At 46.8% G+C, this 22,352-nt stretch overlaps 1 protein-coding gene across 1 annotated transcript in view; it reads left to right on the plus strand.

Annotated features, from left to right (window-relative positions):
* Positions 1-1,314: 1,314 nt before the first annotated feature.
* Positions 1,315-22,352, plus strand: part of SUSD3 (sushi domain containing 3) — a 33,823-nt gene continuing 12,785 nt past the window's right edge. The window contains exons 1-4 of the mRNA XM_063411482.1: positions 1,315-1,534; positions 14,729-14,917; positions 17,241-17,388; positions 20,165-20,332. Coding sequence (XP_063267552.1) covers positions 1,450-1,534; positions 14,729-14,917; positions 17,241-17,388; positions 20,165-20,332 — 590 coding nt within the window. The 5' untranslated portion in view covers positions 1,315-1,449. The remainder of the gene's footprint in view (positions 1,535-14,728; positions 14,918-17,240; positions 17,389-20,164; positions 20,333-22,352) is intronic.

Consider the following 22,352-nt stretch of genomic DNA (forward strand, 5'->3'; position numbering starts at 1 on the left):
GTTATCAAGAGTTTACTGAAGGAGCAATAGGTCCTTGTTGACTTTAATTAGATTGATTAATATTTGGCATTGCTGGAAATGCAAACCTAATTCATAAGCAGCAGCATTTTTAAAAATGCTGGGGTTTTGCTATAATGTGATCAAGCATCGCTTTTTGAATGTGGTTTTGTTGTAGAGATGGAAATAGCAGTCCCTTATATCTGCAGTATTCCTGAGGCCTCCCTGCCAGATAATCTCACAGGAAAGAGTGCTATGGCCAGCAGCACACTGAGCTGTGTCACTGTTATATGTGGGCATGATCCTGCTCCATTTGATGTTTCCAGAAGAGCCTTAAGAGGTTTTTCAGTCTGTTTGGGTTTGGTGCACCTTGGAATTTCATCTCTCTAATCTGCTTCTGCAGACTATTTTTTCCTTCTAATCCCAGGTGAAAAAAAGGCAGGGTATAACAAGTGGAGAGAGTGTTAATAGCTGCAGTGCTTGGTCACAGGCCCCAGACTATAGGCTCAGCACCAACACGCAGAGCTTTCTTCAGCAGAGCCAGTTCTTGTTTTCCATGGACACACGGTGCAGACCATCAGAGGCCTATTTTGGATCCACTGCCAGTGCCAGCAAATCAAGGATCTCAGCAAACACTGCTGAGACTCAGATTCACTGGGGTAATGCTGCCAGGGCAGTGAGTGGCAGGGGGTGCCAGGGCCAGGATGTGATAAGCACAAAATGACACACACAGTGTGTGCAAGGTACTTGTCTTTACCAAGTAGGCTGTGCACGTTGGTGTGTGCCACCCGGCCCTGGATAGGATGATGGATCTGGGTAGCATCCAGTAGGTTTAGCTGCAGATCGCAATGAAAACAAACACGACTTTGTGGACCATAAACTGGACGTATGTGAGAGATTCTGCTCCTGGAATATAACCGTCTGAAGAGCAGTAGATTCCGTTTGCAAGACCAGACCCAAGAGAACCAGACCGGGGTACCTGAGGCTCTGCAGGCTGTGAGTACCAGCCCGGCTGCATCGGGGACTGACGGCAGGCAGTGGAGGAGGACGGAGGGCAGGCAGGAAGCAGGGCAGGCATCGGGCAGGGCGGGCAGCGGAGCACAGGCAGCTCCTGCCCGGCGCTGCCCCATCCCCGCCTGGCCGCTCGTGGGGCGCCGCGCGGGCTCGGGAAGGGCCGGGCCGACGCCCGGGACCGTCAGGGCACGGCTCTGTCCCGGTCCCCGAGGCTCCGGCGGCGGCCCGGCTCCGGCGGCGGTGGCTCCTCCTCCCGCTCCGCTGCCCCTTCTCCCCGCCCCGCGGGTGTCGCGGAGGGGCCGCGGGGCGGGCGCCCGGCGGGGCTCCCCGGGACGGGCCGAGCTGTGCCGCTCCCCCCGGGCCGGCCCCGGCGAGGGCGGGCCGAGGCGGGCGGGTGCGGCGCACCTGCCGGGCGGCTCGGCGGGGCTCGGCGGAGCCATGCCGGCAGCCACCGCGCCCGGGCTGGACGCGCCGCGCACTCCCGCGCTAGGGCGGGACGGCGGCGGGCCCCGCGGATACACAGGTACGAGCGTGGTCCCGCATCGTTCCTCGTACGAGTTCCCTCCTGCGTCGCACCGGAGGGGCGGGAGGATGTCAGCGGGGGTAGCTCCAGACCCCGGTCAGGGTGCAGGATCCCTCCTGCGCAGGGATGCGGGGTGACCGGGGCAGGATGCGATGCCCCCGGACAGCGGCGTCCCCCGAGAAGAGGCGCGGGAAGCCCCAGCCGGGGCTGCGTTACCTTCCCACCCAGCTCCGGACCCCTGCGCCGGGCAGGGGCCCCTCTCGTCCCGCTCCGAGCCGCCTCCGGCCGGTCCCTGCAGTCGCGGAGCGCGGAGGGGACCGTGGTCCGCACCCTGAAGTTCTCGGGCACGCAGTGCCTCGGGACGGGTGTCCCGGAGCCGTCCCGGAGGCAGCTCGGGTACGGGGCGTCCCTGGGACGGCTCTGCCGGGGCTGCCCTCGGGGCGCCGAGCGGGGCCAGGCCTGGGCTGCGGGTCGGGCGGAGGCGCCGAGCCCCCCCAGGGCTGCCGAGAGCAGCCCCACTCCGGAGCCGTCCGAGCCCCTCACCCGGGGGGCTGCTGGAGCCGGGGGAGGTGATTGCTCCCGGAGAGGAAGCGCTGCGGTTCAGTGATAGGAATTTGGGGTTCAGTCGCTGGGACGTCCGCGGGCAGAGAGGGCATGGAGGCAGAGGGGAATGTCTGGAAAGATGGAAGGTGCTGATTCTCGAGAGACATCGCTCCTAGGCACGTGTCGCCGGACTGGGAAGGAAACGAAGATATCAGTGTTTTAATGGAATATGGTAATACATTGAGGGGTAGAATGAGAAACCAAAGTTTTTCCCTTCTTATCTTTCTATTCCCTTGGGTTTTGTTACTCAAATCGATTGCATAGACTGTAACATCCTTACAAAACCTCTTTGGCTTAAGTGGGTTCAATAATTTGGGGGTAATGTGAGGTGACAGAGGGCCTGAACTGGTGGGACATGTGCATTGCACAGGACTGTGACTTTGGTGGGTGTCTGGGCCTGGAGGGAGCGGAGCCGTGGTCTGCATCTGCTGGCCTGGGCAGCAGGAGATGCTTGTTCCCAGCCACAGCCACCTCTGGAGTCCGGGAGCAAGGTGAGATGGAAGGATGCTGGAGCTTGGTGTCGCTGCGGTGAGTTGCTGCTTGCCAGGGTTTCTTCCTCTGTTCTTCAGATCACGGGGCAGATGGGCTTTTCCCTGGCTTCAGTGCAAGCAGGGCTTGTGAAAGGGCAGTGCTCCTGAAATCCAGGGACCTCCTTCTCATGTGCAGCCTGTCCTCTCATATCCTTGTTATTTGTTCGGCTCGTGAAGTTCTAACAGACTTTATTAATGATCTGATTTTGTTGTGCCTGTAGGAATTGGCAAATGTATTTTGGCTACTAACATAGCAATGCTTTAAATTGTATCCTCTGAATGTGCTTGACTGTTTAATTTGAATTTAATAGCGCAGTTAATTTGAAAATGCAAAACAAGTTCTGGGAAACCTGCTTAGAGAATTAGCTCAAACCCAAGTATAGACCCTGTTGCTCTAGCCTTGTAGTGTTGACTTTTCTCTCTTTTAAAATCATGTGTATTAGGCAGCTTTTATATGTTGTGTCTAAGTCTTGTGGAGCTGGGTTTGCCCACACTAAAAGGAGTTTTGGGAGCGGCATGTCCTGTGTTACACTCAGCCTTTCTGGTTCTGTATAGGTTAATCTTGCTCTGTGTAGATCTGTGACAAAACACTGGAAATGCCAATCTGCCAAAAAAATATTTGGTGTTCAAATTAGAAATCCATCCTCAGTTAACCTCTCGGAATCTATAGACCTGGCTCTGCTCGGCCATGTCTCCAGTCTGAACAAAAAAGACCATTTTTTCCAAGCAAACTACACCAAAACCGTGGAGCAGGGGTTCTCAGTAAGATGCTAAACTGGAATATGCTGGGTCAGGGCTTGGCTGTAGGACCAGCAGTGGTGCTTGAGCACACGAGGCTTTGCCATGCCTTGGCTGGGTGTCTGTTCTTCATGCTCTTCACTCTCACTGCGGTTTCATGGGGGTTTGCCATGGTGCAATTCCACCTTCACAAACACCCATTTGAAACTATGAAAGTTTTGAGTCAGGTGGACATATTGCTGGCAGCCCTAGGCAGTTTAGATAGCTAAAATGATGGCTGTTGGTATAATTTTTAATTAAACTCTTGCTCATTTAAATGTAGCCATGCTATTTATACATCAGTGTTTGCTGCCGGTTCTTGTACAGCACATATACAATATCTGTCATTGCATCGTGTCCTTATTGGTGATCCTTTTTGAAGCTGAGTGCCCCCTTACATTATTTCAGACCATAAGCAATAGGGTGATAATAAAGATTTGCACAGATAAACTCCCTCACATGTTCCTTTTGAGAGGATGAAAAAAATGTGGCAGGATTTCCATTTGAATTAACACATGAATGAGAGAGAAATTAAAGGAAGTTCCTTAGCACAGCCCCGATGCCTGTAGTACTTAGAGGCTCTTAGAGCTTCCTGAGACACAGCTGTGAGATTCGAACACCCTGTGCTTTTCCTGCTCTTGCCTTCTTTTGAAGGCCTGACAGGAGCAGGAAGAACGATCCCACCCTGTATTTGGGGAGGGTCAGCAGGGTGCTTTCCTGAGGAGCTGTGGGAGCCTGGCTTACCCCAAGGGAAGGTCGGCGAATGTGCAGGGCAGGAGCACAAAGAACGTCTGGAGCTGAGGAGAAGCCTCCTGTGCTGTGGCTGTAGCGCTGTCACAGGGGCATTTGCAGCGTTGCTGCCGTGCTGCCCTAGCGTTCTGTGAATACTCATCGACCAGCGCTTGCCAGGCTCGGTAAATTCTCTGGAAAAGCCTCTGGGATTCTGAGAGGCTTGTGTGGGTGACCTGAGCGCTGTCCCGCCCCGTGGGAATCGCCGTGGAGCAGGGCGCTGTCGTCAGCCCGTGCCGCTGAGGTACCGGTGCCTCTGCTCAGCTTATACTGGGGCTTTGGGTGAAACAGGGAAAAGAGGAAGGAGCACAAAGGCATATTGTTATTTTCAGTCCTTATGTTGCTGTAGTAGGAGGATCTGGCCCTTGGCTATCCAGGGCCAGATACCATTGGTGGTATCTTTTTTTTTTTTTCCTGTGGTTCCTCTTATTCCTCAGTATCCTCCTGTAGCTCTTTCAGACCAGGCAGCTCATGCTTCTGTCAACACAGAGATGCATCAACAGACATCAGTGCAGCCACAGACAGAGAGACAATAAATGCAGGATCCGGCAGGAACACTCATTATGACAGGCTATAAATTAATGGGTCTCAGTGCTGGGCTGTTGTCTGTAGTTGTGGTTCTCCCTTGTCCCTCCACTTTCCAGACCAGGGAAGGGGAGAGGTTTCTGAGGTGGGAAGGGCTGCAGGCTGCAGTGAATGCTCCATGCAGACCTAGTTGCGGAAGGAATTATCTAGCAGACACCACTGAAAGAATGTGACGGGGTCTCTGGCTTAGAAGAGATAAAAGTTGCAGTTTGCTGGAGGATAGGAGAGGGACAGCACATATTGGCTCAGTTGTAGTCTGGATGTTGGGGGCCATGGTGGGATGCTGGCCAGGGGGGGTGTACCTTTGGTGTGACTTAAACTGTCTGTTCTTCTGTTGTGAGCAACTTTATTTTTCTGAAGGGAGTTTCCTTGGCAGTGCAGAAACTGAAATTATGTTCCTAAGGACTTACAGTTTCTCTTCCAGGACAGCAAAAAGTTGTTCTTCAAAGCCAGGAGTGCTGCAGCTCTGCAGAACGGATGCGTGGAATTTTATCCTCAGATGTGGTTCAATTTTTAGGCTGCAGAAGAAAACAGGGATCCCAAATTTCCATTTCCACGGGGCAGACAGGGATACAACCTGGAATATATGAGCTTGCAGTTTCTCCAGGGTTATTTCTCGTTTCTTGTTCTTCCATGACCTCAACGTCAAACCTTGTATTAAGTAATGTAAAAGAAGGGACAGTTGCAGAATGACAGCTCATTAGCTTTATCTCCTGTACTGCAAGGTGTTAATCTGGATGGTTAGGCATTTGCACGAGCCATTGATACTGCTTTGAGGGAAGGATTTTTGTGCTTGTCATTAAAACCTAGAACAGTACAAAATAGAGAAGGAAGATTGGGTTTTCTGAGTCCTCCACAGTGCAAGATTGTTCCCTGTGGTATTCTCCAATGTTTCCTCCCAGCTACTCTCAAATTACCTATGTTAGAGAGGCAGATTATTAATAGACTTCTGAATTTTATCTAATGAATGAGGTGAGCTGAATGCTTTGGATCCAAAACACTGACATTTAAAAAATCACAAGTCCCCAATGACAGTGGTTAACCCAGCATTTTCTGGGCAGTGTGGTCTATTTTAAAGGTCTAAACCACTGCCAGTTTTACTGTTCCCACTGTGGCAGAGCCAGGACATCCTTGGACTTCTCCTCTGGAAAAGCAGAGCATCCCCGAGCCCCAATCTCTGCAGCTCTATAGCAAAGAGATTTGTAACTATGCTGGAATTGGCATGATTTCATTTATTAATCATGATTGCCTCTGACTTTTTATGTGCACTGTAGAGTCTTCAATATTACGATGGGGATAAGCTAACACATAGGACAATTGTTAGTTTTCATTTAGGCATTTTATTGACACACTGTCTTTGAAATGCAGCTGCAGATGAGCAAGCATGTTGTTCTAAAGAACAGTTTTGACTGGCTGAGTGGATGAGGATTGGCAGAGAGGTGATTTTGCAGTCTGCATGAACGTCTGCTTCTCGTTTGGTTGTCAGATGACACAGAGAAATACAGAAGTTGCAGAATGAGCAACTGCTCCCCAAAATAAATCAATTCCTGTGTCTGCTGAGGGTCTTAGGGATGGGGTTGAGCTGGTGCCTGGGTTACAAATGAGCCTTTGCAGCAGAGCAGAGCCCCTGTGGCCCAGCAGCATCTTTAGGGGGGTCTGTAGCTGCCTGGGGGGGCAGCACTCGCAGCTACCTCAGCCCAAATTGGAGTGGTGGTGGCTGGTAGAACCAGTGTTGGGAAAAGGATGGGTTAACTGCTTGCCTTTCCTCCAACAGACCTGGGAGAGATGATTCCGTTATTATTTCTGGAATGAAATAAAACCAGTCACAGTGCTGCTCATGTATTCCAGACTCCTAAGCACAGTAGCTTTGACTGGGAATGGATTTGAGGAGAGGTAAAAATGGGGACAGAAGCTGAGTAGGGTGAAACGATGATGTACAAAATTCCCTGAGCATATATATGGTCTGGGGACAGTGTGTGGGAGCTCAGAGAGGTGCAAAGGGCAAGTTTTGGGGTTTGATTTTTCCTGTTCAGAAGAGCAGAAATTTGTGCCTTTGTGTAAAAGCAGAATTACACCCAGGAAGGTTTCTGCTAACAGCCAGTTATTTCCAAAATCTTTGCTAGCTGGTTGGGTCAAAAGAGGCCTCTGGACTGGACACAGAGGTTCTGTTTTGTTCTAAGAAGCTGTGCCCCACAAAAGTAAGGGCAGTTTTGCACAGGCAAGAGAGCTCTGGTGTTTGGCCCATTATTGTTAATACCTGCAGAAATTTAGATTAGGACTAAGGTTTTCACTCATTTTAATCCGTTTCAGCCCAGAAGCTGAATTCTCAGGTGTAGCCCTGTGTTCCCTAGCCATGTACAAAGGAAGGGCAGGGCATAGGGCTGCCTTGCTCTGCTCTGCTCTCTCGAGCTGCTTGTCATTTGGTGCATAACTCCCCTGCAATTGTTGACTTTTTAAATGGGAAAAAGCAGAGTGCACTGGCTCCCTGTCCTGGTTCTGGCATTCCTGTCAGTCTTGGTGCCATCTTGCACCAGTTCCTGTGAGCAGGGAGCCGAAGGCAGATGCGTTTCCTGACCTGTGCTGTTAACCCTTGCCGTGCCGGCGGGTCTGGCAGGATGCTGTTGGCTCTCACTGCGCTCTGGTGGCCATGGCCAGGCTGCTGGCTGCATGTCCCTGTGCATGCAGTCCAGAATAGGATAGCTGAACTGTCAGGAAAAGAACTAGCCAGGAGAGAAGATAAATAGAAAGTGATAAAACCACGGAGAAGGGTTTTAAATCTGGCTGTTGGTTTGGCAGCCCATGAACGACTTCTATCGCCATCATAAAAGGCATACTGTTGCTAACTTTTTCAGACTGGTGTCTAAATCAATTATTCATAGAAATTCTTGCTGACAGTTGTGGATGCCAGCTCACAGCTCTGTGGTGTGCAGGTCACAGCTCAATGCAGCAAACCAAGGACAGAAGCAGCTTCAGATTGCTCTTGGGAAAGACTTAGGGAAGCCAAAGAGGGTCAGCCAGGGGCAGGGAATACAGGTATGGTCTGTAGCATTCAGGCTGGTTTTGCTAAACAGGGTAGTTGGAAATTCCCCATGAAAATTAAAAAATCTGTGTTCCATCATGCATTTTAAAACAGGCAAGTGGTTTCAAAGAGAAAAGGTTGAAAAGTTTCTATATTCTTTACATAAGTTCTTTGTGGAAATGCAATTCCTATGTTTTCAGCTTTTGGGCAAAAAATTAATATATAACCATCAAGTAGCATGCAGGTCTGGTCCACCTAAAATGTCACGTTGAGAATGGATTTTTAATGACTGAGGTGTTATTTGTCCAGTTCTGGACCCTTCCTCCTTGAGAATTTTTTTGGTCAAGGTAGGTCAGTGCAATGTGGCCCCAGCAGTGGGGATTTCTGCCATCCGCAGAGGTTGGGCCCAGGCTGGGGAGTGTGGAGCATAAGCAAGAGGCCCTTGGCCACATCGTGCAGGCACATCTGCTCTTATCAGCCCTGTTCAGTACCCCAGCGTGTGCATGTTGCTGTGCACAAGCCAGATCAAAGAGCTGGTGCAGGCAGATAACCCAGAGCCAGGCAAGGCAAACATGCAGCCAGGCTGAGCTCTGTGTCCTGCAGCACCCAGAGCACTGCAGGAGAGTGGAGCGCGTTGAGGGTGGGCAGTGACTGTGCAGGGATGCTGCCCTTCCTCCAGGGATGCTGCAGGAGGCCTCCCATGGGGCAGCACACAACCTCTGTCCTGTCCACTTTTCTGGTGGGGCATCCTTCATCCTTCCTCTGTCCATGGCTCCTAACAGACATGTACTTTCCCCGTGGAAATAAATGTGGGGTTTCTTTTGGCTTCTCCGGTGGCTGGCTTTCCAGCTAGTGGATCTCTTTGCACCCTCTGCAGAAATGTTACAATTGCTTGCACAAGGTTTAATGAATGAGTGATTATTCCTGAGTATTGGGGAAAAAATAATGGTGAAACTTGAAATTATAAACATACAGACTTCACAGGCCCAATGAAGGACACCAGCAAGGATGAGCCCACCAAAACCTGTCTGAGAACAGAGGGACCTGGTGGCAGAGAGAAAGTGCACACTTGTTCTGGGACTCCTGTGTTGCAGGTCCCGTGAGAGGGTGGGCAGGCCCTGGCACAGGGTGACCAGAGAGGCTGTGGCTGCCCCTGGATCCCTGGCAGTGCCCAAGGCCAGGTTGGACAGGGCTTAAAACAACCTGGGCTAGGTTGTTTTAAGGGAAAGTGTCCCTGCCCATGGCAGGGGGTGGAATGAGATGAGCTTTGAGGGTCCTTCCAACCCAAACCATTCTGTAATTCCATGAAAGCAATGCTGCCCAAAATGTGATGGATGTGGGAGTCTCAGCATCTGAACCCTTGCATGTTGTAAATTACATGTCTGAAAAATCAGTTTTACCTACAAAACAGATCACAGAAAAAAATGAAGGAAGTGGGAGGGGGTATCTGCTATAACAGAGTGGGAGCAGAGAGCTTATTTGAGCATGGATGTGTAAACACAGAAATAAACTCTCTTCAAATATGTTTTTGCTCTCCTTCTTAATTGCATGGAAATTACATATTAATGGGAGAACAAACTTTTCTGAAAAAGTATTTCTACAAATGTTTAATGGTGACCTGTAAGAATCATCAGATACTGGGTTACCTCTATCACACTTAAAAAAATAATTTTATCAATAGAAATACAGAATGTTTTATGGGGACTATTTTCATTTGGAAATGCTGACATGAGGCAGGTGCCAGAACCACATATTAATGAGCTGCATTTCTTTTGTCAGGTAATGTGCTGTGACAGATGTGTCCCTTAGGTACCTGCAGGTTTTACCTTGTGCAGTTGTCCAGATGTTCATCTATGCAACTGACCCAGAGGAACAGTCTTGCGGCTGCTGTTCAGTTCTTGCAGGTCTCCATCAGAATTGGGGGTGTGAAGCTCCCCAAACAGTGGTGGCCAAGCCTGGCCCTGCCTCTGAGGTGGCCCTTGCAGTGCTGGGTGTGCAGAGGGCTGTGTTTTGGTGCACGTGGTTTGTGCCACATCTGAACCTCCAAAGCTTCCCTCAGGGAGTAACTTCATAGAGCCAGGCGTGTGTGTTGGAAGGCAGACAGGTCTGTAAGAGCTTTCCAGCATCTCCCTGGGGAGCTGGGAGCTGCTTCCTGGGGAGTGCAGCACGCCTGGGGCCCTCAGTTAAGCTCTGCAGCTTCTATAGCCTGGGTCTCGCCCTGCTCTTTTACTGTAGGTCTGGTGTCATGTTTGACGCTAATTTCTTCAAAAGCTGTGCCAGCATCTGGATTTTCTCGTGGGAGGATCCAATCCTGGTGGGCATTTGTTGGTTTAAAAGCCCAGCCCTGGCAGGACTCGAGGGCAGCTCTGCAAGGAAGCAAAGGCATGGTGGCGAGGAGACCAATGCCAGGGCCAGTTTCACTCTATACAAGATGCTTTGCTACATCTGCTTTATTTCATGTTTCACTTCTAGCTGCTTCTCTTTTCTTTTTAACACAATGAGCTCTTCCCAGAGCTCTTCTGTGAGATTTCTGTGGATACTTAACAGGCCTGTGATTTCAGAGGCACCAATTTCCGAGGCGTGCTTCTGTAGGAAAAGAGACTTGCAGCAATAATATTGATGTGTTTATTTTCTACAGGGTTGATAGAGCCTAGTGCTGTCTTGCTTTCTGGCATCTAGTTATTCCAGCATATTTTAGTGATATTAAATCGCCAATAATGAGCAATGCAAAGGTGTGAGCTTTGTGTGTCTGGGAATAATGAGGTGAAGGTATGAGTCGCTGTCTTTTTGCACAGACAGCAAGTGGCAGCCTTGCTGTCATGCTTCCAGGTAACTACTTCTGTAGTTTAGATCATTTTGGTAGATACTTATGCAATGTATTTGATTTTAGTCACTGTTTTGCTGTGGAAGGAGTACAGGAAATGTTTACCAGGCAGGCATGCCTAGGTTGCTGTCTCATTTCTTTTTTCTTATCAGAAATGTAACCCAGCTTGCTGATGGTGAAACCATATGGTTCCTCTTTTGGACAGATCAGTTTTGTAATACAGATAATCCTGGCTGTACATGAGAAGAGATATTTTGGATTATTTTAATTCTTGCATTACTCTCTATTTTTCACTGCCTGGAAATTATGTATGTGTTTATTTCTGAACCTAGAGGTTGGGGTGCATTAAGAGTTTATGGAGGACACTGTGCTTTAGTGCCTGTCTTTACTTTGAGGACAGTTGTTTGTCATATGCAATAACCTGTTGTAGCCAGTGCCATTCTGCACTGCCAGGCAGCAGCGTCAGATTCAGAGATTTTCTGAGCACTGGATATCCTCTCAGCGTGAGGCCAAGCTGAGAATTGCATTTGTATAAATCAGCTCCTGCTCTACAAAAAGCTGCAGAAATAGCTGCAGAAACTGGTATCATAGAACTGTAGAATCACAGGAGATTTGGGGTTGGAAGGAAACCCACCCAGTGCCACCCCTGCCATGGCAGGGACACCTCCCACTGTCCCAGGCTGCTCCAGCCCCAGTGTCCAGCCTGGCCTTGGGCACTGCCAGGGGATCCAGGGGCAGCCACAGCTGCTCTGGGCACCCTGTGCCAGGGCCTGCCCACCCTGCCAGGGAACAATTCCTTCCTGATATCCTGTCTAAATCTACCCCGCTTCAGCCATTCCTCCTTGTCCTGTCCCTGTAGGCCCTTCCCCAGAGTCCTTCTCCAGCTCTCTTGTAGCCCCTTTAGGCACTGTAAAGGGCTTTGAGATCTCCCCAGAGCCTTCTCTTCTCCAGGCTGAACAATGCCAGTGCTTCCACCCTGTCTCCAGAGCAGAGGGCCTCCAGCTCTCTAATTAGGGCATTTATTCAATTTTACAGTTTTTCATTTTTACATTTCTGGGTGCCAACAGTTATGCAAACCAAGACATTTTCTAGATATTACTGAACATGATATTTTCTAGATATTTATAAAAGAAATACAAATCAAAATGTAAATCTGCTCAGCACAAATGTTTGTGTTTTACCAAGCAGCAATGCAGCCTCAGAGACCAGTCTCAGTTGAAAAAATAAAAATTATAAAATTACAATATTAATAAAATCATTATTCTTGATTGTAGTAGATTTAGTGTGATAAACATGCCTGAAGAGTATTCAAAAAAGAAGTCTATATGGAACATCTGCTTATGTAAGTATAAGGATGGAAACTTACTTAAACATGATTCTTTGGAGATGTAAGGGTAAAATTAACCCAGCAGAAAAGTGAATGCCATGGCTCACTACAAAAACATTACAGTTTGTAGCTAACATTACAGTCAGGTAGCTAATAGTGAAGGACACTAGAGCTAGAAGGAAAGTTTTCCAAATGTGTTTTTAGAAGACAATAATGATTAAAATTAGGGAACATTTTATGCAGAGAAGCTAAATCTCAGCTTGGATGAAATTCAAAAAATCATTCTGGCAAAACTCCATCTGGGCATTTCAATAATGGCATTTTAAAGCATTAAAAGCAAAAAGCAGTGACACATTTAAGTTTTTGGCTTTAGCGGGAAGAAATGGTGTTGAGAAGCTCCTAAAAGAAGAACAGCATTTCTCCTCTGCACAAGTGCAGGTACACAAAGTTGTTGATGAACTTTCAGCTCAGGTATAGAAGGTTTTGGACGTGTAGCTCTCATTGAGAGGCACCTCTGTGGTTCTGGCCCCAATTACATTCATATGGGAATAATCCTCTGGGAATGATCCATGATGCTGTTGCAGCCCAGGGCAAAGCATGGAAATACCCACATTTTCAGGGGTAGTAGTAGCTGGCTAGTAGACATTTCTGTAGAGCTCAAGTGGAGCAAAAATATTTTAAAGCCCACAGCTGAGGAATTGTGCTGGCAAGGTCACTGCCTTTCAGAGGCTTAACCACTTGGCAGGTACCATCGTGGGCAAGGACAGGAAGGTCCAAAACAGCAGCTGCAGCTGCACGCGTTACTCAGGATGGTCAGTTCTGGATTAAATGAAATGTATCTTGAAAGAAAGGATCCGGTGCCAAATTATTTGTTCTTTGGAGAACAGAGAGTGAACAGTGAGTCCAGGTGAACTGGCAGGTGTACTGAATGCCTCTGCTGAGGCTGCATGTGGTGCCCCAGCAGGTGTGCATCAAGTCCAGTTCAGCTCTAATTACTTTTTGCATCTTGTGCAGCTACAAGAGTCACCAATGTGAATTCTAAGAATGTGGTCTGATCTCTAAAAATAGCCTTGAAATTGTAAAATAATTTTTTTAAAGAAGTATCTATATGTAAAATCTTTATTTTGCGGTTTAGGACAATGTTTTCTCATGGTAAGCCACAGAGTGATTAAAATAAAAAGAAAAGCTCAAACTCATAACAGTCATCTGGAAGAAGGAGGAAAATTGTCCAATACATCCTGTGAGTTCCAGGAATGGGATGTGGGCAGGAAGGACAAGATGTGAGGAGAAACCAGTTGTATAGAAAATATTTGCTCTCATTGAGGCCAATTGCTGCCATAGCGAGTGGCTGAAAAAAGTGCCAAAACAAACAGAAATAATCTGCATGGAATTAAAGAGCTGTAGTTTTGAAAGCTAGTGCTTGGTGCATATTTACTCAATAGATTAGCCCAGCAATTGTCACTGGGACTTCTGTTTGGTCTTTTGCTGAGATTCCTTTGGGACAGGGAGTTTAAGAGCATGAATTGGAGATAGATAGGTGGGATGCCTGCCTGCTGTGGTATGATCTAGGGGCTTAACAACAAGTAATGACATGGGGGGAGTTTTAGCATTAAAAATAAAATAGATTTACTAACAACATGTGGTTCTGACAGGATGTTTTCATGGAGGCTTTAGTTCCTTTTTGCCTGTAGATGTGGAAAATATATTTTCCCTCGTTTAATATTTGTGTGTGTGTCATCATAGTGCTTGCATCACTAAGCCTCTGAGTTTTCTCAAGTCATTTGGAAATCTGGTGAAAAATAGGGAACTTGGGCTCTGATGCAAAGGCAGTGCTGGTATTTTGTAAATGTTAAAGAAACCAAGTTTATAGATTGTGTCAATGCACATGTACAGACCTAGAAAAAGTATTTGTTACCTTTGAAGTTATCTAGATGTTATACATTGTCTTAATGATCTGACACTGAAAGTTTTGTTTAAAATGACTGTGAACAAGGAATGTTATGACAATAAAACTTAGTGTATGAAGTTAGTGGCTGACATTAGGTGGACAAGCGGAAAACAGCTCCACATCTCAAAGAGCAGCAATATAAACAACAAAGTAATAGAAAAGCAGAATGAATAAAAATGTATTAAAAATTAATTATTTACTGTAAAGCAGAGTTTGTCTCTTGAAAAGGGAGTTAAGTGATATGTGTATGTTTTTCTATGCTCCTCCCTGTGGTTTTGTCCCCCTTGGCCCCTTTCAGCCAAGCCAAACAGAGATGCAGTGCTTGTAAAGGTAAGAAATTTCAGTCAGATCACGCCAGGATGCTACTGAGTGGGCTGAACTGCATGATCAGTCCAGCAGATCTGGGAAATTTGTGTTTCATGCGTAATGAATACTCCTAGCCAACCTCAGTAAAAAATTAATCAGAATCCAACAGCACAGGGATCCGTAGGGGACCGTGCCACTCAGAACTTACTTCTTTTAGTGTTTTAGTGCTCAGCGTGTACCAGTCTGAGCAGATAATGTCACAGCAGTAGCTTTGTGCTGGGGGTGAGGGCAGAGGAGCTGTTGAATGGCCCTGCCGGAGGGTGGCCGTGGGCTGGTGCGTGGCAGAGCAGCCAGCACCGGCCCCCCGAGCTGTGCTCTTTGTTTTGACCATCAACTGCGGCTGATTCGCGGTCTGGTGTGGGCAGAAGCTCCGTGGCCCTTGGCTGCTGTCGGCGGCGCTGCACTGAGTGTGTGTTCGCTCTGCAGGGCAGTGCAGCCGCCTCGTCCCACCCCAGCTCGGCTCGCTCCAGGTCCTGCAGGGCAGCGGCACCGATGTGGGCACCGTGGTCACCTTCCAGTGCTCGGCCGAGCACCAGCTGGAGGGAGCGGGCATCGTCACCTGCGTTTGGAACGGGAACAGCACGCAGTGGACAGCCGGAGTGCCCTCCTGCAAGCGTAAGGTTCTTCCCAAACCTGCCCCTCCCTCTGCCCTGCGCTGCCTTCGCTTTGCCCTGCCTGTCCTGCAGCCTTAGGATTCGTTCTAGATACCTGTGCAAAGAAAAGACAAAATCATTTTTCTTCAAAGTTGCCCTGCTGACGGTAATTCCACTCCGTGTGGAATGTGTGTTCTGATGTGCCATTATCAAGACACAGAGAAGACTCTGTTGGATTCATCCCTGATCTCATGTCTCTGGTAGCACCTGGAATAACTGTGGCTGCAGCTGAAGCTGGTATGCTTCTTTAGAGAATGTACGGGTGTCTCGGTTTAGAGACAAATTTAGGAGAAAGACACTCTGGAATGGGTGTTTCCTCTTAAAAAAAGGGTTCCAACAATCCCTTTTCATCAATGAGGAATTAATACTAGTGGATGAAAGTGAAAAAACCCAGCTGTTTATTGACAAACAGACTGCCCACACGGCATGGGAAAAAAGGTAAATAAATGCCAGCTATTGAACTGTCAGACCTTGAAACACCCCACCATTCCCCGGAAACAAAACAAAACAAAACAAAACAAAACAAAACCCCCAGAAACAAAAGCAGAGCAAAACAAAAAACAAAACAGAACAAAACATCCACCAACCCAAAGGCCAGGGAAAGATAACTCACAAGGGCCAGCAGCCGGGTGGGGAGAAGGATGGCCCCAGCTCCTGTCTCAGGGAAAAACCAAAAAGTTCACGCAGCAGCTCGGGCAAACAGATGGGAACCCGGTGACTCTCAGGTGTTGGTCCCTGTCCAAGCCACAGCAGGGGAAGCAGGAGTGCTCTGCCCCCGGCTCGGGACTTGTCCGAGGTCTGGGGCCGCAGCCCCTCCCTCCCGCCCCTTCTTCTCCTGCCATTTGTTCTCTCTGGTCTCGGACCAAAACCAAACCGTCCAATTCACCTCGAGAAGCTGCCAAAGGATTGCTGCTGCAGCCTCTCCAAGCCCAGGGAAAGGAAACAAACAACAAATTTCCTCTTGGGCTAACAAAGCCCCCCAGGCTAGCCAAGCAAAGCCCAGACCGCAGTGATGCTTCAAAAGAGCCCAGCAAAGGGCCCCAAGGCTCCCCTTCCCCCAGACCCACTGTAAAGATACAGCAACCATGTTGGGGCAAAAAGCAGAGGATCAGGGAATAGGCCATCATCATAAATCACCCCAACACTCTGGGAATGACCAACTGATGTGCAAGCATATTTGTGAAACTCTCATCTCCTGGCAGTCTTTTCTTTTTGCTGTAAAAGAAACACCGTGATATTTTTTGAACAGTTCTTGGTTGTTGCCTGTGGGCAGCTGCATGGAAAAGTTACCATATAGAGAAATATTGTCTGAATGGCAGCAGCAATAGCTATCTTTTAGCTATGTTCCTGCTTGTTTATTGTGAGGTTGTTACTAGGTTTAATCAGAAGTAGACCCAAGCAAAACTTGGTACCTCTGAGCTTTGAGGTGCCTCAGACCTCATGTCATTTCGAATCCCCAGTGGATACATTGCTCTTACAGACACTTTGTGCTCTCACACACTCAACTATTCTTACCTCTTGTTTGGAGATCCCATAAAAGAAAAAGTGAGAGAAATCCTTCCCCCTGAAGCTGCAGAAATATAATGCTTTGTGTGCAGCTCAGCTGAACCATTTGTGATGCTGGTCATTGTGACACTGGGAGAACTAGCTGAGTTTTGAAGCAAGGCATGCTCACTGCTCCAAGTGAGTTGGCAGAGGTCTGCGTTAGCTGTGCCACACCACATTCCCAGTCCTTCCTTTGTCTGGATAACTCACTTCTAGCACCAGATCCCTGCGAACACTCAGCCCTGCAGGTCGCTTCTTCCATCCTGCATCCTTCCCCAAACAGAGGAAGACCTGTTGTTTGCTGCCTGCCAAAGAGGATGCAATTACATGGAACTGTCCTTGCTCTATATGGCTTTTTAAAGCCCTGTTAGTATTTGTTTTAGCAGCTCCAGTCCTTGATAATAGAGTCTGCAGCTCATCTGCATTTGATCTGCCAACAGGGCTGTGCTTTTAAGCTGCTGCAGTCCTAAGAGCACTGCGTTTAATTTATTGCAGTGGTGAGATGCTTGTGAACAATTCATTAGTAACTTATAAACAGGAGATTTTTACACAGTCCAATTTGAGGCTTGCATAGGTCTAAGCTGAAGCCAAGATACTTTGGTATCTTGACACATAGTAATGTGAAAGTCCTCACTGAGCAGAAGTGTGAAGCAGGTAGATTTCAGCAGGATTTAATGAAAATGTGAAAGATAAATTTGTGGACTGATCTTAGAAACGTCTCTGTGTTTGCTTTGCTGCAGCCATATCAAAATACGAGACTTTTGGCTTTAAGGTCGCAGTGATTGCCTCCATTGTGAGCTGTGCTGTCATTCTGCTGATGTCCATGGCTTTCTTAACTTGCTGTCTGATCAAGTGTGTGAAGAAAAGTGAGAGGAGGAGAACTCAAAGGTATGTCAAGAAGACAGTTTTAATGCAGTGTAAGAGTGTACATCATATGGACCCCATTGCTGTGATAACATCTGCTTCAAAGGATTTACTGTTTGCAGCACTGCAATGATGTTAATTACTTAAAATCCTGAATTTTTAGGTCATACTTTAGGCATAGAAAGACTTGGAATTCCAGAATGTTTAAATACGTGATGCCTTTTAATATCAGATAACCTCAGAAGGCCTGGACTGATATGGATTTACCCAGGATTATGCAGAAGCTGAACACACAAATCATATTTTCTGGCACAGCATTTCTCTCCTCAATTTATTGAAGATTGGCAATGTTTCCCCTTCTCTATTTCTTTCCTTTTTTCCTTTCTTTCTTTGAACACATCTGGAGAAATGGACTCTCCATGCGTCAGAACCGTCCAAGCCCTCACCATCTGCAGAGCATCCCCCAGGCTGTCCCAGTGTGGGGCTGGAAGGATGGAGGATTTTGAGTTCTGGCTTGGAGCACAGATTGGTGGATTATAAACATGAATAGTAAGAAGTCAAATTTTCAGTCCAGCCCGTTATAAAAACTCAGTGTGGACAGTGTCAGCGGGAGCACATTTGCCTGTAGGCCGGAGCCAAGCTACTGTTGCTCACAAGAACACCCACTTACAGTCACTGCTGCAGAAAGCTTTCCTTGGGAACTTGGTTTCCCTCTCACTTTTCTTGCTGGTTATTCCCACCAGGCCCTCCAGTGGAGGGGAGGGAGAAGACAGTAGTAAAGGTTTCTGTGCTGACCTGTGCTTTATCTGAAGCTGCATGGGAACCAGCTGAAGGGGAAATTTCTGTCATTTGAAATCCAAATGTAGCCAAAATGGAGATTTTCTGTTTCTCTTGAAAGATTTTTTTGTGTCAAGAAATGAAAGTCCTTAGTGTCAGTCATAATATTAGGTACTGGTGGCATGAAATAAGTTGCTTTGAAATGAAATTTTTTGGAATTGCCACTGTTCTTTTTGATAAGACTATTCATATCACAGTCCTTGTTTTTCATTTATTTTAAATGAAGTTTTGTAAAAACTAGGCACTCTCATTCTTGTGATGGCTTGATTTTTTTTTTGCTTACAAAAGAAAAGCCCTTCACACTGGACATTATGACCTGATTCTGTCATCAGGCTGTAAGATTATTCCTTTTGCTGAGACCTCAGTTCCCTGCTGCCCCTGTCTCCTGAAGGAGCTGCTCCATCCCATTGGATGTGCCCAGCTCCAAGGGGAAACCCGGGGGCAGTGCAGGCACTGTGTGTCTTATCCCTTCTGTCAGAAAGAATTGAAGTCGTGTACAAACTGTCCATGTCATGGGAGAAAAAGTAACCTAACCCTGTGTGAAACTTGTCAGGTGCAGTGGCGACGTCTCTGTTGGTGATGGAGGTGGAAAAGTGGTTCGATTTCTGCATGCACAAAGCATTAATGTGACAAAAAGCTGCAGGCTTGATAACTTCATAAAAATGAGAACTCTTGGGGGGAAAATAATGAAACAAGTGTCTCTTAGACCATATCTGAAAGAGGAAGTAATCTGTGCCCGTGGAGCAGAGAGGATGTCCTCGCCAGTAGCTCAGGTCTGCCTGTCTGCTTCTTTTGCCTCTTAGTTGGTCACCTGAGAGATCACCTCTGCCTACAAACCTGTCTTGCATGGAGTCTAATGATCTTTGAAGTACTATCTTGTGTTTAATAGAATCATAGAATCATTAGGATTGGAAAAGACCCTTAAGTTGAACTGTCAACACAGCACTACCACCATATTCACGACTAAACTGCCACATCCACAGGGGTTTTGAAGAGAAAAGGGACAAAGGCTGCTGAAAGTCCTCACGCCATTCAGCCTCCTCGCAGGTTTTTTCCCACTGAGGGAGCATGGCTTCTGTTTTCTTTGGAAAGAGCAGGATTGTGTCCCAAGAAGACAGAAATGGCACCAAAATCAGTGTCACCAGTTCTCACAATTTGATCTTGTCCCATCAGCCAGTGAGAGTGTCTGTGTTTCTGTGAATCTTCGACTTCTTTTAAAAACAAGAAAAGAATTTTTTTTCTCGCCTCAGATTTGCAGAGAGCAGCATGAAAACAGCCCTGAGCATTTCCAGAAGAGAATTCTGACAGTGAGGGAATATGCCCTACACTTAACAAAGGCAACATTACCTGTCTCCTCCATTTTTAAGTCAGTATCTTTTCAACCTGCCTCATGACTCTGGAAACCTTAAGAATAGCAGTGATGCAAAAAGTCACAGAAAATTTTTTTTCCTGAAATTATGTATCCCATAAAATGGAGATGATCTGAAGTCTTTTCACACACAACAGAATGTGGCCTGATGTCACTGATGAAGGTCCATAAGAACGCTGACACATCATCCCACCTTATATGACTTTTCTTATTACCTGTATTCTGGAAAAACACTGAATCAAATGAAAATAATTCTTGAAGGTTATTTCCTTTGAACTATCCATTGGTGCTCATAAAAAAATTGCCCTCATTTTCTTGTTTGTTTTCTTGTTTTTAAGGAGTGCTGGACAGTACTTAAAATAGCACTATTTTACACAATAACATTTATGCTATTGAAGAACTCCCTGTCTTAGGGTGTTATTTAAATCTCTACAAGTTTGGCTTACACATGGAGTTCAGCACGTGCTTAAGTGCTTTCTTCAATAAACCTGGAATGAGATTTAAGCTCTAGAGAGTCAGGTGTGTGGTCAGATAACAGCTCAGCTGTACAGCCATGTATCATAATACTGTTTCTACTGCTTGGTATATTCACAGAGAAATGCAGCTGTGGTACCAGCTAAGGACTGAAGAACTAGAGCACATGCAAGCTGCTTACTTTGGTTTTAAGGGAAGAAACAATAACAACAACAATAAGAAACTCAGGAATACATCTGTATTTGGTGATGTGACTAACATGGCATATGATAACCAAGGCTTCTACAGGTAAGGCTGTTAAAATATAGTAGGTTTGAATGAGTTGATGGGATCCTGGTTAATCACTAACCAGAGCTAAAACCAGCTATGAGAGCAGGTATATCAGCCTGTGCACCCTTAGCCAAAAGTCTAGCTGTTTTGCATATGGAGAGTGGGCACTGCTTCTAATCAGAGATGGAAGTCAATTAAAGGTGATTCTGAATAAAACTGTCTTGGAATTGCTCTTGGAACAGATGTGACCCTACCTTGTTCTCTTTTTCCACTCAAATAAGAGCTGTTTAATCAAGTAATTAGTAAATGATGCTGATTTCTATTCTTTCATTCTGTAAAATGAATAGACATGCAAGGTGAGATGTGGGAATTCTGCTAACAGATTTTATGAAGACAAAAAATGGCCTGTCAGTTTTGTATTTCACTTGCAAGGCTTAATTTCTGTGTGTGGCAAATTAGGCTAAGTTTCCTCATCCTGTGTTCATCTGGCTTACTGGGAACAGGAGGACAGTGCAGGCACTGGGAGGTGCAGACATGGAGCTGGGCTGTGCTGGGAGCACCAGCAGGAAGGACACGTTCCCTGTCCGGGTGATTGCTGTGGTACCGCTTCCCCTCCAGTGAGAGGTGGGAATGGTGGCAGCCTGTGCCTGGAGGAAATCTCTAAACCTGTGGGTATTGCTGGAGTGGTAAAGCTGTTACAGCATTGATTGTCCAAAGAAATAAATACAGGCACATGGCATGGCTGGAAAACAGCAGCAAAACTGAGGGCAGGCAGTCCCAAAGGAAAGATTCCATATATTTCTGCATTTCCGTGGTCAAGAACAAACCAAGAGAATTTAACCAAGGCTCCTCAGGGAAGGTTCAGGCTTAGCATGAGTAAGCATTTGTGTACCAAAAGGGGAGTCAGACCCTGGAACAGGGTCCTGGAGAGGGAGTCAGTGTTAGTGGCCCAGACTGGCATTGCTCAAGGGGCATTTGGACAATGCCCCAAATAATGAGCTTTAGTTTTTGGTCAGCCCTGAAGAGGTCAGGCAGTTGGACCCAATGATCCTTGTGAGTCCCTTCCAACTGAAATATTTCAGTCTAGTCTAGTCCAGTGTAATCTACTGTACCCTATCCTATCCTATTCTATCCTACCCTATCCTCTTTTTGTGGTAAGGTTTCAGACATTTGGAGGAATTGCCAATGCCTCACAAGATCTCTGAGCACAGCAACTATCCTGCTTGGCTTTCCTAGGCAGGAGCTGTCTGAAGAAGCACAGGGGATGAATCCTTTCCTTCCTGTCTCTTCCAGGGCTGTGGTACATGCTGTTTCCTGCAACCCAGCCATGGGAAGTGGCTCTGCAGCCCACTTGAAAGGGGAAGTTGAGATGAGTGCTGCCCATGTCTGACAAGGGAGTGGGTGGAGGCCTCACAAATTCAGTCATTTTTACGATAGCTTTCTCTTTTTTTAAAGAAAACTGTTCTGCTGTAGCATATGAAGTATCTGGAGGAGTAAGAACTCCTCCACCCTTGAAGACGACTCTCTTGAGTATATCTTAATTTATTTTTGCCTAGAAAAGCATGTAGGTTGTGCTACTTTTCAGACTTAATAGAATAGATTTAGAGATTCACATTTTCATTCAGTACTTTAGGATCAAAATACTGTAAGAAGATAGAAAATAAAAAGCCAATTCTTTCAGGTAAGGCAATATGAAATAAAAATTCAGTTCTTTCAGGCAGGTGAGGTATTTCTTAAGGATTAGACAAATTTACAGACACTCTAGTCAGTTTGAGCTGTGCCTTAGTATGCTGACGAGATAATTTTGGCTGCAATGAGGTGACACGATGTGGGTGCAGAATGCTGATGTGTAGTTATAAATAACAGAGAAGCCCAGCTGTGTGACAGCAGGGGCTCCTGGTGCTGTTCTTGACCTGGCTGCCACAAAATGACAACTTTTTCTCCTCATGTTTGAAGTATAGAACAAACATCATGAATATGTAGTTTTGCAGGGAAACATTGAATTTTAGTGGCAACTGCTTTAATTATAATAAGCCTC

Source organism: Prinia subflava, chromosome 14, assembly GCF_021018805.1.
Source record: "Prinia subflava isolate CZ2003 ecotype Zambia chromosome 14, Cam_Psub_1.2, whole genome shotgun sequence".
Lineage (NCBI taxonomy): Eukaryota > Metazoa > Chordata > Aves > Passeriformes > Cisticolidae > Prinia > Prinia subflava.